The sequence below is a fragment of the Talpa occidentalis genome, unplaced genomic scaffold (genome assembly GCF_014898055.3).
Source record: "Talpa occidentalis isolate TD23 unplaced genomic scaffold, MPIMG_talOcc4v2.1 talOcc4.12, whole genome shotgun sequence".
Taxonomy (NCBI): domain Eukaryota; kingdom Metazoa; phylum Chordata; class Mammalia; order Eulipotyphla; family Talpidae; genus Talpa; species Talpa occidentalis.
This window is the reverse complement of record NW_023601212.1, coordinates 21,656,992-21,671,434: the sequence shown is the minus strand read 5'-3', so window position 1 is coordinate 21,671,434 and position 14,443 is coordinate 21,656,992. Positions and strand designations below refer to the sequence as shown.

Below are 14,443 nucleotides of genomic sequence, written 5' to 3'. Positions count from 1 at the left end.
CCCCCTAAAAGTGTCTCTGGTTCATAGTTTTTTGTTGATTTTGATTTTCACTTTCTTGTAGTTATTCATTTTCCTGGTCCCTTATTTAAGTTTTCTAGATTCCTGCTATGAGTGAGACCATCCGGTATTTTTCTTTTTCTTTTTGGCTTATTTCGCTGAGCATGATCCCTTCCAGCGCCATCCATGTTGCTGCAAATTGCATGTGTTTATCTTTTTTGAATGCTGAGTAATATTCCATGGTATATATGGACCACATCTTCTTGATCCAGTCATCTATTTTTGGGCATTTGGGTTGTTTCCAAAGCTTAGCTATTGTAAATAGTGCTGCTATAAACATAGGGGTGCAGGTGTTCTTTGGAATTGATGTTTCTGTGTCCTTTGGGTAAATACCTAGGAGTGGAATTGCTGGATCATATGGAAGCTCTATGTTTAGTAGGTCCAGAAATCTCCATACAGCTTTCCACAGTGGTTGGACCAGTTTGCACTCCCACCAACAGTGCAGAAGAGTTCCTTTTTCTCCACACCCTCGCCAACATTTGTTGTTGCTAGTTTTTTTAATATGTGCCATTCTCACTGGTGTAAGATGGTATCTCATGGCAGTTTTGATTTGCATTTCCCTGATGACAAGTGATGTTGAACATTTTTTCATATGCCTGTTGGCCATTTGCATTTCCTCTTCAGAGAAGTTTCTTTTAAGCTCTTCTGCCCATTTTTTGACTGGATTTTTCTTTGTTGTTGTTGAGTCTCATCAGCTCTTTGCAGATTTTTGTGATCAGTCCTTTATCATTAGTGTTGGGTGCAAAAATGTTCTCCCAGTTGGTGGGGTTTCTCTTTGTTTTTGTTATTGTCTCTTTTGCTGTGCAAAAGCTCTTTAATTTGATGTAGTCCCAGCTGTTTATCTTTGCCTTCACTATCACTGCTTTGGGTGATGTGTCTGTAAAGATGTCTTTGATGTGCAAATCACGTAGTGTTTCGCCTATATTTCCTTCTATATATTTTATGGTTTCAGGTCTTATGTCTAGTTCTTTAATCCATTTTGAGTTGATTTTTGTGTATGGTGTGAGGTGGTGGTCAAGCTTCATTCTTTTGCATGTAGCGACCCAGTTTTCCCAGCACCACTTATTGAACAAACTTTCTTTGCTCCAATGCATATTCTTTGCTCCTTTGTCAAAGATTAGTTGACCATAAATCTGTGGGTTTATTTCTGGATTTTCTATTCGATTCCATTGGTCTGTATGTCTGTTCTTGTTCCAATACCATGCAGTTTTGATGATTATGGCTTTGTAGTATAGTTTGAAGTCTGGGAGTCTGATGCCTCCATTCCCTTCTTTTTTTTTCAGGAGAGCTTTGGCTATTCGGGGTTTTTGGTGATTCCATATGAATTTCATCAATAATTGTTCTATTTCTTTGAAGAATGACATTGAAATTTTGATTGGAATAGCATTGAATCTGTATATTGCTTTTGGTAGGATGGCCATTTTAATAATGTTTATTCTTCCAATCCATGAGCAGGGGATGTCTCTCCATTTCTTTGTGTCTTCTTCTATTTCTTTTAACAGTGTTTTATAGTTTTCTTTGTATAGGTCCTTTACCTCTTTTGTTAGATTTATTCCCAAATATTTGATTTTTTTTGTTTCAATAACAAAAGGGATGGTCTTTTTGATTTCTTCTTCTTCAGATTTATTGTTTGTGTATAGGAAGGCTACTGACTTTTGCGTGTTGATTTTGTATCCTGCCACTTTACTGAACTGATTGATGAGTTGAATTAGCTTTTCTGTGGAGTTTTTGGGGTTCTCTATGTATAATATCATATCGTCTGCAAATAGTGATAGTTTGACTTCTTCTTTTCCTATTTGGATTCCTTGGATGTCTTTCTCTTGTCTTATTGCCCTGGCTAGGACTTCCAGTATTATATTGAAAAGCAATGGTGAGAGTGGACATCCTTGTCTTGTTCCAGATCTTAATGGAATTGCTTTCAGCTTTTCACCATTGAGAATGATACTGGCTGTTGGCTTGTCATAGATGGCCTTTATGATGTTGAGGTATGTTCCTTGTATCCCCAGAATTTCAAGGGCTTTTATCATGAATGGGTGTTGCACTTTGTCGAAAGCTTTCTCAGCATCTATTGATATTATCATATGGTTTTTATATTTCTTTTTGTTGATGAATATACCACATCTTTTTATGCATTCACCTATTTGGGGGCATTTGGGGTGTTTCTATATCTTGGCTATTATAAATAGTGCTGCAATAAACATAGGAGTGCAGGTTACCTTTTGAATTAGTGTTTTTGTGTCCTTTGGGTAGATTTTTAGGAGTGGAAGCTGGATCGTAGATCATAGATCTATTTTTAGTGTTCTGAGGAACCTCCACACAGCTTCTTTTTCATAAAATTCTCTTCTTTCTTCTTCCAGGGTACCTCTTATTTTGTTCTTTTCCTGCTTCTCAAATCATTCCTCTTAGCCTCCTCCACCTGTTCCTTTCCCTCTACCCACCAGCTGGTCCCCCAGAATTCTATCCTTGAGGCTTCTTTCCTTTCATTTCCACTCTGGTTCTTACACCTACTCCCATGCCTTCTACTACCATCAATTCCCAAAACTGCATTTCTAGCCCTAAGCTCTCTTTTGAGTTGCACATGTCCAACTGCATCTTTATCTACATTTTTAGAGCACCTAAAACATGTCTCAAACCAAGTTCATCCCCTCATCCTCTAGCTGCCTTGTTTCCTGTAGGTTATACCTTGGTTAAAAAATGTCTCCACCTTGCTAGTTTCCGAAGTTAGAATCTTGAGCTGTTTGCTGCCCTACTTTTTACTTTTTACCTCTAACAGATCACAAATCCTGCCAATTCATTTTGAAAAACGTCTCTAGAATCTCACTCTTGTTCATCTTAATCCAGACCCTATTAATCTTTTAATCTGAGCTATTAACTACCACATTCTAGTGGTTTCCATATCTGTTTTTTTTTTCCTCTGCTCACTTCCTTTCTTTATATTAACTTCTCTGCACTAAAATGTTATTTTCCATAACTTCTAGGAAACAATCTGGTCCCAAATTAGTTCTCCACGCTCATCTTTCACTCCTCTTTTGTGTCCTTCCTCCAACCCCCACCCGTTGTGCCTTAGGCTCTGCATTTGGGGCTGTTCTGACTGTCACGCCCTTCCCTGCTCTGTGCCTGGAAAGTCTCAATTTGTTTTTAAGGTCTGCCTTAATGGTCACTGCTTAGCCCCAACCTTCTCAGGTTGAGCTGATCATTTTTTCTTTGGTCCCACAGAGCTTTTTTCCAACCTCTACTCTGGCACTAATTGTATAATTATATTATGTTTATGGTTTACATGTCTTTCTTGAGAAAGCCTGACGCTCCTGTAGAAGAAAGGCAATCTTCATATGCCTATGAAGTTCCTGGCACAGAGAAGGCACTCAAAAAATGCCAAATAGATGAATGAATGAATGAATGAATGAATGAATGAATAAATGAATGAATGAAATAATGTCAAATCTAAAGTGAGGTGCGACGGGCCTCCCCGATGTCGCAGAGGGTTGAGCGCGGCATTATGAGGCTGTCCGCAGCCTCTGCCATGAGGGTTCGATTCCTGGCTGGCCAGGGACATTCCCACATGGCGCCGCAGACCTCTCCTGTCTTGCCCGCTGCTCCCCTCAGCAGTGCTTTTGGTCTGTCTGACTGTTCTGCTCCCCACTCTGTCTCTGGTGAATCCTCCCACACTCTCATGCCTCTGGCCTTTACCCCAGCTATTGTATAAATAAATAATAAATCTGGAAAAAAAAAAAAGAACATAACAATATCTATAAAAAAAATAAAGTGAGGTGCAACTGTGGGCCCAGCTGTTTCTTTGGTAGCCATGTTCCTTTTCTTTCTAAACTAGATAGTAACATAGTAGTTATATTACTGGGGGGTAGGGTGCATGAGGGTAGTGTTGGTGAGATGGAAGAGGGAAGGACTGAGTAGAATAATTCAAGAAACTGATGATACTGAAGGCGGGCATGCCTATGCTTCTATACTACGGTGTAATATTAAATTGTTTGAACTACTGATCTTCTCCAGCTCCTACCCCTCAAACTGAAGAAGGGTGCTATCTGGTTACTCTTTAGTTCACACCAGGACCCTTTGTCTGGTTTCACCACCTTCTTCATCCTCTTGCACAGAAAACTGTCTCTATCTCTTGCAAAGCACTTAACTACTTTTATCGTAACTTCCTATTTTCCACACTGGCTGGCCTGTTCTCTGAGGGTGGAGATTATATCTAATTATCTTTGCACCCCCAACCTCTCTTAAAACAGACTCTAATAGTTGCCCATATATTCGTGAAGTGTCTATAGATCTTTTTTTATTTGTTTAAGTGGCATTACCCAGGAAACTTCATTGAGATGAAATAAATACGATGCTGGTTGTTTGCCTGGTCTTGTTCTTCAAGACCTTCGATTGTCAAGATAAATTACAGGAGGTTTCAAAGAGAAAAGATCACTTGCAGGCAAATAGCTGAAGACCTTGGATTGTGTCTTTGTTGAGAGGGGGATGACCCTCTCTCCCTCGCTTGCTTCCAGGGTGAATCTTAGTAAGGCAGGACAGAGAAGAGATGAGAAGAGCAAAGAGAAAAGGAGAGAAGATGAGAGAGGAAGGAAGTAGAGGGAAGGAAAGCAAAGGGAAGCAGAAAGCATTATGTACTATGGTCTAGCTAGTGCTCCAGAACAGGAAAAATCTGATGAGGCAAAAAGAGGAGAGAAAGAATAGGCAGACAGGCAAGTCCAGGGCAGATTAAGACATGAGGCAGCAGAGGCCACAGGACACGCCTGTGTTTGCATGCATTTGAATGTGCTGTACTCAAAAGCAGCCAGGAGCAGATTCCTTTCCTACTCTCTCAGAGCTTCCTACCCAAGGTAAAAGAATAAACATTTAGAGAGTGAATGTCACAGTAAATATTTTTGAATGGGGCACAGTCAAGACGGAAGTCGGAATCTAAACAATCCTACCACCTGATTTGTGGAGGTTTAGCCAACAAAACCTGAAAGAAATCGGAAATGTTTCACTGTGCTGTCAGCTTCTCCTTGGCATCTTCCCGACCTCGAGCCGCTGTGAGCTGCTCGGGTAGAGTTTCTTTCAGCTCCCCACTGTGTGTGGCAATAGTCCTGGTCCTGGTGGAGTTCATTGCCACTGTCGCTTTATGTACAAAAATGTTTATGCTTCCATTGGGGCAACTGAACACAATGGGATTGTCACACAAACAGCTGGCTGCTCCACAGAAGGAGAGCTGTCCCTTAAATTAAAAAGGTGCCCAGGGGCATTTCCTTCCCTGAGAACTTGGGCTCCAAGCACTAACCTCCACTCTCAATTAACCAGTGTTTGTATTTTGCAAAAAAAAATGCACATTATGTACCAATTTAAAAATTACAGTAATGCCTACTAGTTGAAAGACTCCCCACCGTTGTAATTGCCTCATATCTTTCTTTCCGTTTATTTACTCTCTAGAATATCAACAGCCCTAAAGAGTTTTCTTTAAAGGGAGAAGAGAAGACTAAGACAATAAAGCACAGGGGGAAACAAAACAAAACAAGAACAGAAAGGCCCAAAGCTTCCGTATGGATAGGCAAGGGCAAGTAGTTAAAACATCCCTGTCAGCAGGTCACTCCCAGGTCACCCACAGTCCTCAGACTTCAACCCCCTTTACAGTGGGGAACTAGAAGTATGCAGAGGGAGCAGGATGCCTGTGAGTACAAACAGCCAGCAATGGAGAGTGCAAAGTCAGGGTCTGAAAGAAAGATAAATGAAATTTGCTTTTGTTCTGTCTCCTGTGGGAGACCCATGGAGAGTACGCTGAATCCAGAGCCTATAGTTACCTGTCACTGCAATGGTTTCTACCCCATGCCTAGAAAAAGCAGACCTTCTCCCCTAAGGTCCCTGCAGGATCTGCAGCCCTTAGAGTGAGGCCGACCCAGAGTGCCAGGAGGGGAAACCTGACATTCTTTTTTCCTCCCGAGCTGTGCACAGGATTTAGTAGGATGCTGTGCACACAGAAAGAGCTATAACAATTCCATTCCAAGTCCGAGGTACTTCCCCAAGGCTTCATCCTCAGAAATAGTAGGTGACAGAGAACATGCCTGCAGTCACCAGGAAAATGGGGTTGTTATCAAGACAGAAAAACAAGAAAGGGTCTGCCCCATCACACAACCTGAGTCCCTGACAGAATGGTACATCTATCCATCCAGGGAAGAGGGAAGCCAGAGATTTCCCCATTAGCTTCCAGGTAACACCAGTGACCCCTGGGAGAAACTTCTAATGAAGAGAAGGGTTTCAGCTTGATGGGGACCCCAGGAACCCCAGGCACCCCATTCTCCCAGCAATGGCTCTGGTGTCTACTGGGGACTATCTGTCACAGTGCAGAGGAGCTCCTCTTAAACGTGCTTTTTTTTTTTTAATCTCCAGGACTGGAGTCTGTTTCTATTTGCAACTAATCAGAACACAGCCACAGTGACCATGTGGCACTCCTTCAAGTCCTCCAGGCCCAGGCATTTATCATAGTCAGCATCTTGGGCTGTACTGGTCTGTGTCCCTTTGGCCAGCACCCCTTGGAGCACTGGACGGAGAGAGGTGCAGGGCACAGGGGTGAAAACTGAAGGAGGACATCGCTGGCCTCCTCTGCCCTGCACTCCTTCTTTAACACCCACAGCCCAGTGAGGAGTGGGGAAGGGTAAAAGTGGAGGGCAGCCCGGGGACCAGGCAACACAGGGGACACTGTGGAATGAGACCAGCCCTGGACACAGCAATAACCCCAAGCTCCTTACTAAGGGTTTACCAAGTGCTGAAAATCCAACATATGCAGGGCCCAGCCCCCTTAATCTTCGTGATGGTTCTCTGAGATAAATACTATTGTGGGCAGCTGTCCTGTGGCTTAGCGTGTTCAGCATCTTGCCCAACGTCACCTAGCTGGTAAGGGCCAGAGCTGGTCTGAGTTTGGACTTCTGTGTATTAGGCATATAGTGAGGGAGTCTTTTCAGTTCCTGGCTGACCAAGCAGAGGGACACACACACACACACACACACACACACACATGCTTGTTGGGCTGGGGTGGCACGGATGACTCCATAACCACTGTCAGCAGGGGAAGCAGGGCTGGAGGGAGACACAGAATCCCCTATATGTGCTGCCTCTTTGGATAGCAAGGCCTCTAAGCTCTGAGAGTTACTGTCCACTCAGTGAAAAGCAGGCAGAGTAGCAGGTGTCCTAAGGCAGGGTGAAAGGGTGACAGAAACCACAGGAAAGAGTCACAAGGCAGGTTCTCTTCATTCTCAATCTTCTGAACTTTCTCATGAAATTACTCATGTCTGGGACTTAATAGTAATTGTATTGATATGTTTGCGTGTATATAGACATCCGCTCTGTTATCTATAAAATGGTCTAAAAATCTAAGGTAGTACGAGGGTGTGACTGGGAATTTTCAACCTGAGGCTGTGTACCAGGGGCCTTAATTGCATTACCAGTACCTTCAAAGCACATCAAGGTCTACTTGGCAATCAAAGGAGATGAATTGCTGACACCGACAAAGTCATGGACGAATGTCAAGAATATTATGCTAAATTCAAAAAAGATAAATACATGCAATTTGCAGCAACATGGATGGCGCTGGAAGGGATGATGCTCAGCGAAATAAACCAGAAAGAAAAAGAAAAATACCGGATGGTCTCACTCATAGCAGGAATCTAGAAAACTTAACTAAGGGACCAGGAAAATGAATAACTATAAGAAAGTGAAAATCAAAATCAACAAAAAACTATGAACCAGAGACACTCTAAGGGGGGTGGGGGGCGGGGAGGGATTGGGGTCAAAATAAGGGGGTTGCAATTGTATGGGGAATATAAAAATAAAATTTATTTAAAAAAAAAGAACATTATGCTAAAGAAAAGAAGCCAGGCAGGTACCAGCATGGGCTTTGCAGGACCCCACTTACAACTCTAGAAACTGCAGACTACTCTACTGTGACATAAAGCAGCTGGGTGGACTTGTGGGAATGTCATGGAAAGAAAGGATTGATTGCCAAGGGATAAAAGGAAAATTTTGGGGGTGACAGACATGTGTTGTATTCCATGGTGGCAAGTCCTGGAATATCAAAACTGACCCATCTCTAAATAGGTTTAGTATATTGCACATGCATGTCCTAGTTTAGAGTGTATCAATGATGCTTCAATAAAGTTAAAAAAAAAAAAAAAAGAAAGCATGTCAGTTCTTTTGAAACCAAGGCCTCGGTGTAGCTCACTGGACCTGAAGTTCTAGCCCGAAGCTATCACGACCCCACAAAGGGCAGGTTCCTGAGTGCCTTGAGTTTCAAGTCTCCTCAATTTGAAAGCCAGGTCTTCATCATGTAGTTTGCTTCACAGGACTGCTGCGCCGATCAAAAGGGGTATTTAGTGCACGTGAGGACAATTTTTATTTATTTTATTTTTTTAAAATATCAGAATATTTTGTTTATTTTTATATATTTTTTACATCATTGTTCATTTTTAAACAATATTTGCTTCACCCCACCCCCTCAGGTGTAGTCCCCATAGAGTTTCCTTCACCAATGCACCTGTGCAACATCACGTGAGGGCAATTTTTAAACTGCAAAATGACACACAAGTGCAAGAGAATGTCTCATGGGTGCAGAGAGAGTACTGATGAGTACATGAGAAACTTTCTTGCCTGAAACTGCCTTCAGCTCCAAGTGGCCCCAGTTTGTCTTCTCTTTCTACTCAAGATTCCTAAGAAAGCAGCTGCAGCTCCCACAATCCAGAGTCAGCCAGAATCCAGATGCTGGGTGGACCATGTGCTTTCAGAGGTTCCAAGGTCAATACCCAGGTAATGGCCAGAGGAACTGGCCAACACATTTCACACTGGGGTTGCCCTGTAACAGATACTTTAAATTCTGGGCTCTGCAAGATGCCTCTCAACTCCTTGTGAGGACAGTTTTGAGCTGCCTTTATCTTTGGGCAGTGAGGCATAGCTAACACAGCTTACTGTCCAAAGCAAAAATCGAAGGAATTTATTCCAACTCTTCCCTCTCTGCTGCTGCCCTGCTCTTTAAATAGGTACTGTTCAAATAGTCACAGAAAAAAAGGACAACGTAAGAGCCCATGTAAATCCCTGCAATCAGTCTCAACCACCATCTCCCTTTTCTTCCAATTCAATACAATGATGCCGTAACAATATGTCTTTTGTCTATGTTATAGGTATAACTTTTCCAAGTCCTTTCCTGCCCATTATCTCCCTTTGTCTTCACATGGTCTTACGAGTAATAGCAAACAGGTATTGCCACACACAGAATCTACCAGGATATGGAGGAATAGGGTTGCAAGAGGAGACTTGAAGTACAGACTTCAAAAGTATCAGTCAGAAGCTAGGCTGGCATTCGGGACACCCAATGCCAGTCCTCTTACCAGATTATAGCTCTCTGTCTTAACCAAACATTGGAAAGCCTTTTGTAGGAGTTCTAGCCACAGGCAGTCTTAAACAAACTCAACCAAAACAAGACAAAAGGACAGAGTTATATGGGGAAGGATGCCTCAAATTCAATTGTTCAGTTGGCCTCCAGCTACAGAAGAGATAAGAGCCTCCCTTCTCAGAAACCACAGGGGGTTGGGGGGTGGGGAGGTAAGGGCTAAGAAATCAAGTAGGGTTGCGCAAAGCACAGGTCTTGTCCTGCCTTCTCTGGGGACATATGTCAGCCCCTGTCCTGGCCCCTGCCTCCCCCACCTGACACCTCTGCCTGGCAAACACACATTTTCGTTTGCTTCCCCCACCCTCTCTCCAGTTTTGAAGAAGCTGGACCTTTATTTTTAAAACTTCTGGAACAGTGATGAGCTGATGGGCATAGAAAGAAAAAAGGCAAGGATAGGCCATTTTGGTGGCGTGAAAATTTGCTTCCTGAGGTCTCCCTAATTAATACTTCTTTACCCCTTACCTTGTGTTTGCACATGCATGTGTGCACATGCACACATACACACATCATAAAAATCACCACTTCTCCATCCTCTTCCATGCAGCAGGTTTCTCTGCAGCATTGTCCAAGTTGGACCCCATTTCATATGACAGGATGGAAAAACTCCAGCACAGCTCTAGGGAGCAATGAGCTAGAGAGAACATACTCTGAGGTCACTCTGCTTGCTCAGCACTGCTCTTTGATAGCTCTGTCAAGCACTTAACAAACCAGCACTAATTAATCCAGCTCCCTCAGAGGGAGACTGGGAGGCTCTGAGGGGCTGAGCAATTTATCCAAGACGTAGGTATGGCACAGGATGGGGTGGGATCCAAATATTACTGGTCTCAGAGCTCTCTTCCAGGCCGCCCAGTGCCCAGTGAAGGTCCCGTCTTGCTGCTGCAGAATACCAGACCAAATTACACCCAGAGGTGTCAGCCTTGGCTGCCGCCAGCTCTCCAAACAGCCACATGACAGATGTCCCTTTATGAGGCATCACAGCCAAGTCTTGCTGGACCCAGAAAACCACTCCAGTTTTCCCCCCTTCTGAATTCCATCGCGCTCCTCCCTCTAGACCTAAGCCCTTAGAGGCTACACCTGATGACCTTGTTCGCTTCCTTCTCAGCTCTCCAAAAGGAAGTTCAATGACTCTCTAGACTCTGAGATGGCCCATGCAGAAGTCCCTCTTCTTATGGCCTGAGTCATCGTTAAGTGGAAGGCTGACCAGCGTCAGCCCTTCTGTGTTGAAGTAGAAGAGATGAGAACCTGGCTTGAGAGCAGACCAGGAGACCACCAAGAGCTCCATCCTCTCTGCAGCAGAGGATTGGAAAGAGACAGATCAGCAAATCCAACTGCCCTCCCACCTAGGGAGCATCTTTGGGAACTGTTGCCTATCCCCTTTTGACAAAATAAAGGAGATATGGAGATGTGATTAAGCTAAGGATTCTGAGATAGGAAGCTGATCTTGAATTATCTGGATAGACCCTAAATGTAATAACAAGTGTCCTTATAAGAAAGAGACAGAGAGAGACTAGACACAGACAGAAGAGGCGACAATGCAACCACAGAAGTGGAGATTAAAGTGATGGGGCCCCTGCCTCAAAATGCTAGCAGCAGAGAGAAGCTGAAAAGGCAAGGAATGGATTCTCCCCTGGAACATCTGGAGGGATCACGGCCCTGCTCACACGTTGATTCCAGTCCAGAGACACTGATATCGACGTCTGACATCCAGAACTGGGAGAGGGTCCATTTCAGTTGTTTTAAGTCACCCAGTTTGTGGTCATTGTTAGTGCATCCACAGAGAGGAACACTGAAGGATTGCTCATGGTGTGCTAGGCATTGCACTAAGCATTTTACTTTCGAACTCAGGACATCCCAGTGCTAGATGTGAGGCTGGGGTTGAGGAAGAACACTCCCTGGGTTTGAAACCCAGATTCACGGTTTACTGTTTTGAGCCTTAGCAAGTTATATCATCTCTCTAAATCTGATTCACAAAATGGGCATACCATTACCTTTTCTCACTGGGTTGCCAGGAGGATCAAATGGATAATAAAGGCAAAGTGCTTAGAACAAGATGTAGTAAGTACTGAAGAAGTGCTGGCTATTATGAGATCTCAGGGGATGCACAAACTGAAATGAGACCATCCTAATCTGTCAGGACAAGGCCTCCTGCACTTAGAACAGGATAAAAGATGTCCCTTTAATGATGGTTGAATAGCTAACATGACAATCTGTGCAGTTAAGTATTTCTTCCCTGAATTAAGCAATTTAGGTCCTAAGGCTGGCCTCATTTCAGAACAGACAGATGCTGGGAGCTCTGCTAATATATGGCCCAGCAGACTTCCAGGCCCCTACTCCCTTCTTAAGGGGAAGAGTGCCCACGGGTCATCCATAGACGTGCCTGCCTAGTTGTCAGCGGCCGCTGACACACTCCAGCACAACCCACCACCTCCTCTCCCTGTAGCTGTGGCATAAGAAAGGGGGTAGCAGCACAGGGTAGAAACTCAGTTTATTCCTGGCCTTCCAAGGCCACTTACCCTGTCCCAGCAGGCTGGGCAGGATGATAAAATGGGTCTGTTTGACGAAGAGGTTACAATCAAGTTAGCAAAGAGTGTAGCAAGGTTTGCTCAGAGGTGGTGGAAGGGAAACCTGGACTCACCACGTGAAAAGAGAGGGAGGGAAAAACTTTGATTAACTTGGCCCTTCCTGATAAAGTTTGCCCAAGTCTCAGGTTCAGCTGAGTAATTCAAAGCAGTGCCCCCTTCGTAGGCTCCCGGCCTTGCATCCCCACCAAAGAGCTCTTCAGCAATTACCTAAGGGAGAAGGGCCTGGCCTTGGCTTTGGCCTTGGCCTTGGCTTCCTCCTAGGCAAGGTTCCAGCCCCCAAGGTCTGGGTTGACCAGCTTCAGAAAGCTCCCGCTGCTTCTGCAGCCTAGGCTGGCGACCAGGCCTCTTCCAGGCGGGCAGCAGGGGCAGCCACCTGCACTCCTGCTCCCGCTGCCCTACCCAACCCCACCCTCCAAGGGGAAGATGGATGAGGGAGAACAGCTCCCCCTCCTTACTCTCAGGCACCCACAGATTTCTGCGCTGCCGTCACCACTGACGAGAACCCAGATTCTCTCTGGAGGAATCGCTTCTCCTTATTATTCCATCCTCCCTATCAATGAACACGCAGCAACACCCACGCTCCCGCTCCTCCTACTCCGGAGGGACACAGAACCGGAGAGCGACATCCGGAGCTGGAAGCCGATGCAGTGGGAGCGTCGGCCTCCCAGCACCGCTGTCCCCTGCCCTTTCCCAGCCATGAGAGGATCCCAAGCCAGCCCAGCGATCCAGACCTGGGGGTGCCGGAATGCCCCGTGGGGCCCCGCCTCCCCAGGGGCTCGGCTCTGGAGACCTCCGCGAGCCGGCTGGAGCGCGGCTTAGCCCCACCCAGGAGGCTGGACGCCGGGTACCGTGCCTGGGACTCGAACCCGTGCTCCAGACCGTAGGCATTCCCCGCCCTCAGGTATGCCTCACCTTAGGCATCCCAAGCCAGCCCCAGCCCAGCGTTCCCGCGCGGCGCCTGGCCCTGCACCCTCTCCAGGAGGAGACGCGCCCGGGGCAGCCGGGGTGCCCATCCTGCCCCCAACAGGTCGTGGGCAGCCGGGGAGCGCGCTGCCCGCCCGCCGGGCAGGCGCTGGGAGGCGAGCCGGAGCGAAGCCGAGGGCCGGCAGCGAGGGGCGGGAGGGGGCGCGAGGGCTGCGCGCCCCGCCACTTACGCGCGGGCTCTCGGGAACCCCATGGAGAGCAGCACGTCCAGCGCCGAGCCGTGCTTGATGGTGCCGGGGCGCTGCTGGCGGTTCCTCCGCGGGGTGACTTTGCTGTACAGCTCCTCTCTCGCAGCCATGCCGAGCGGGCTGGGGTGGCCGTGCTGAGCCATGCCTCAGCGGCCAGCCATCGCCGGGAGGGCGCCGGAGCAGGAGCGTCCAGGAGCGAGGAGAGCGCCCGACTGAGAGGGGAGGGGGCTCGGGACCGGAGCCGGGCGGGAGGCGGCGCTCCGAGCTCCCCCGGTGTCGAGATTCTGACGCTTCCTGGTGAGGCCACCCCAGCCCGAACGGCCCGCGAGCTGCTCCAGCCCGACCCGGCGGCAGCTCCTCGAGCCCCCGCGCGCCCCCTGCGCGCCCGCAGCAGCCCTCTCTCCTCCGCCCCCCTGCTGCTCTCCTAGCAGTCCGGGAATTTGCAATGAGTAATTTTTGAATGGATCAAAAAAGAAAAAGGAGCCTTGTGGGCTGGCCCGGCCCTGCCTGTACCAGCGGGCCCCGCCCCTCTCTTAAAGCTGCAGCGCGGTCCGAGCCCGCAGGAGGCAGCTCCAGGCTGGGCGCTCACTCTGCGGTCCCGGTGCTGGTGGGCAGAGGACTAGGGGCTGCAGGGCTGCCAAGGTGCATTGGCTCCGAGAGGCCCCGCCCTCGCTCCTCATTCCCATCCCTAGCGTGCCAATCAACTCCTTGGCATGCATATAGGGCCGGCTGGGCCTCAAGACATCAGGTCAACCCATTTTAAGTTTTGTGTGGCTCTGGATTTGGTTATTAGTGGAAACCGGGCAAGCTGGGAGACACGAACCAGAAAGATCAGGCATAATGCCTGGATAAAGGGTTTTGCTCCCTAATGACTTTGCAAAAGCCATAGGATCCTACCGAGGGGTGGCATGTACAATGAAGCCCGCCTGAGCGGTCCTGGACCGAGACAGTGACTGGAAGGCAAAGGGTGGCATCTCAAGCTCTCGGGCCTTGGAGGAGAAAGGAAAGGAGGAAGAGGGCCAGGCGGAAAGAAGAGGGAGGGGAAAATGAAAGGAGGAAGGAGCGAGAGGAAGTGGGAAGTGATAGGAGGCCGAGGGAGAAGGAACAGAGAAAGAACTTTCTAATTTTAAGAGGCGTTCAAAATGGAATGGGTTGTTTCTCAGGAGGGACTGAGCATCCTGCCATAAAAGTACTCAAAGAAA

At 47.0% G+C, this 14,443-nt stretch overlaps 1 protein-coding gene across 1 annotated transcript in view; it reads right to left on the bottom strand.

Moving 5' to 3' along the window:
- The window catches only part of UBASH3B (ubiquitin associated and SH3 domain containing B), a 136,953-nt gene extending 123,265 nt beyond the window's left edge, over positions 1-13,688 (bottom strand). The window contains exon 1 of the mRNA XM_054693158.1: positions 13,224-13,688. Within this exon, the coding sequence (XP_054549133.1) occupies positions 13,224-13,384 (161 nt within the window). The 5' untranslated portion in view covers positions 13,385-13,688. The remainder of the gene's footprint in view (positions 1-13,223) is intronic.
- Positions 13,689-14,443: the final 755 nt, after the last annotated feature.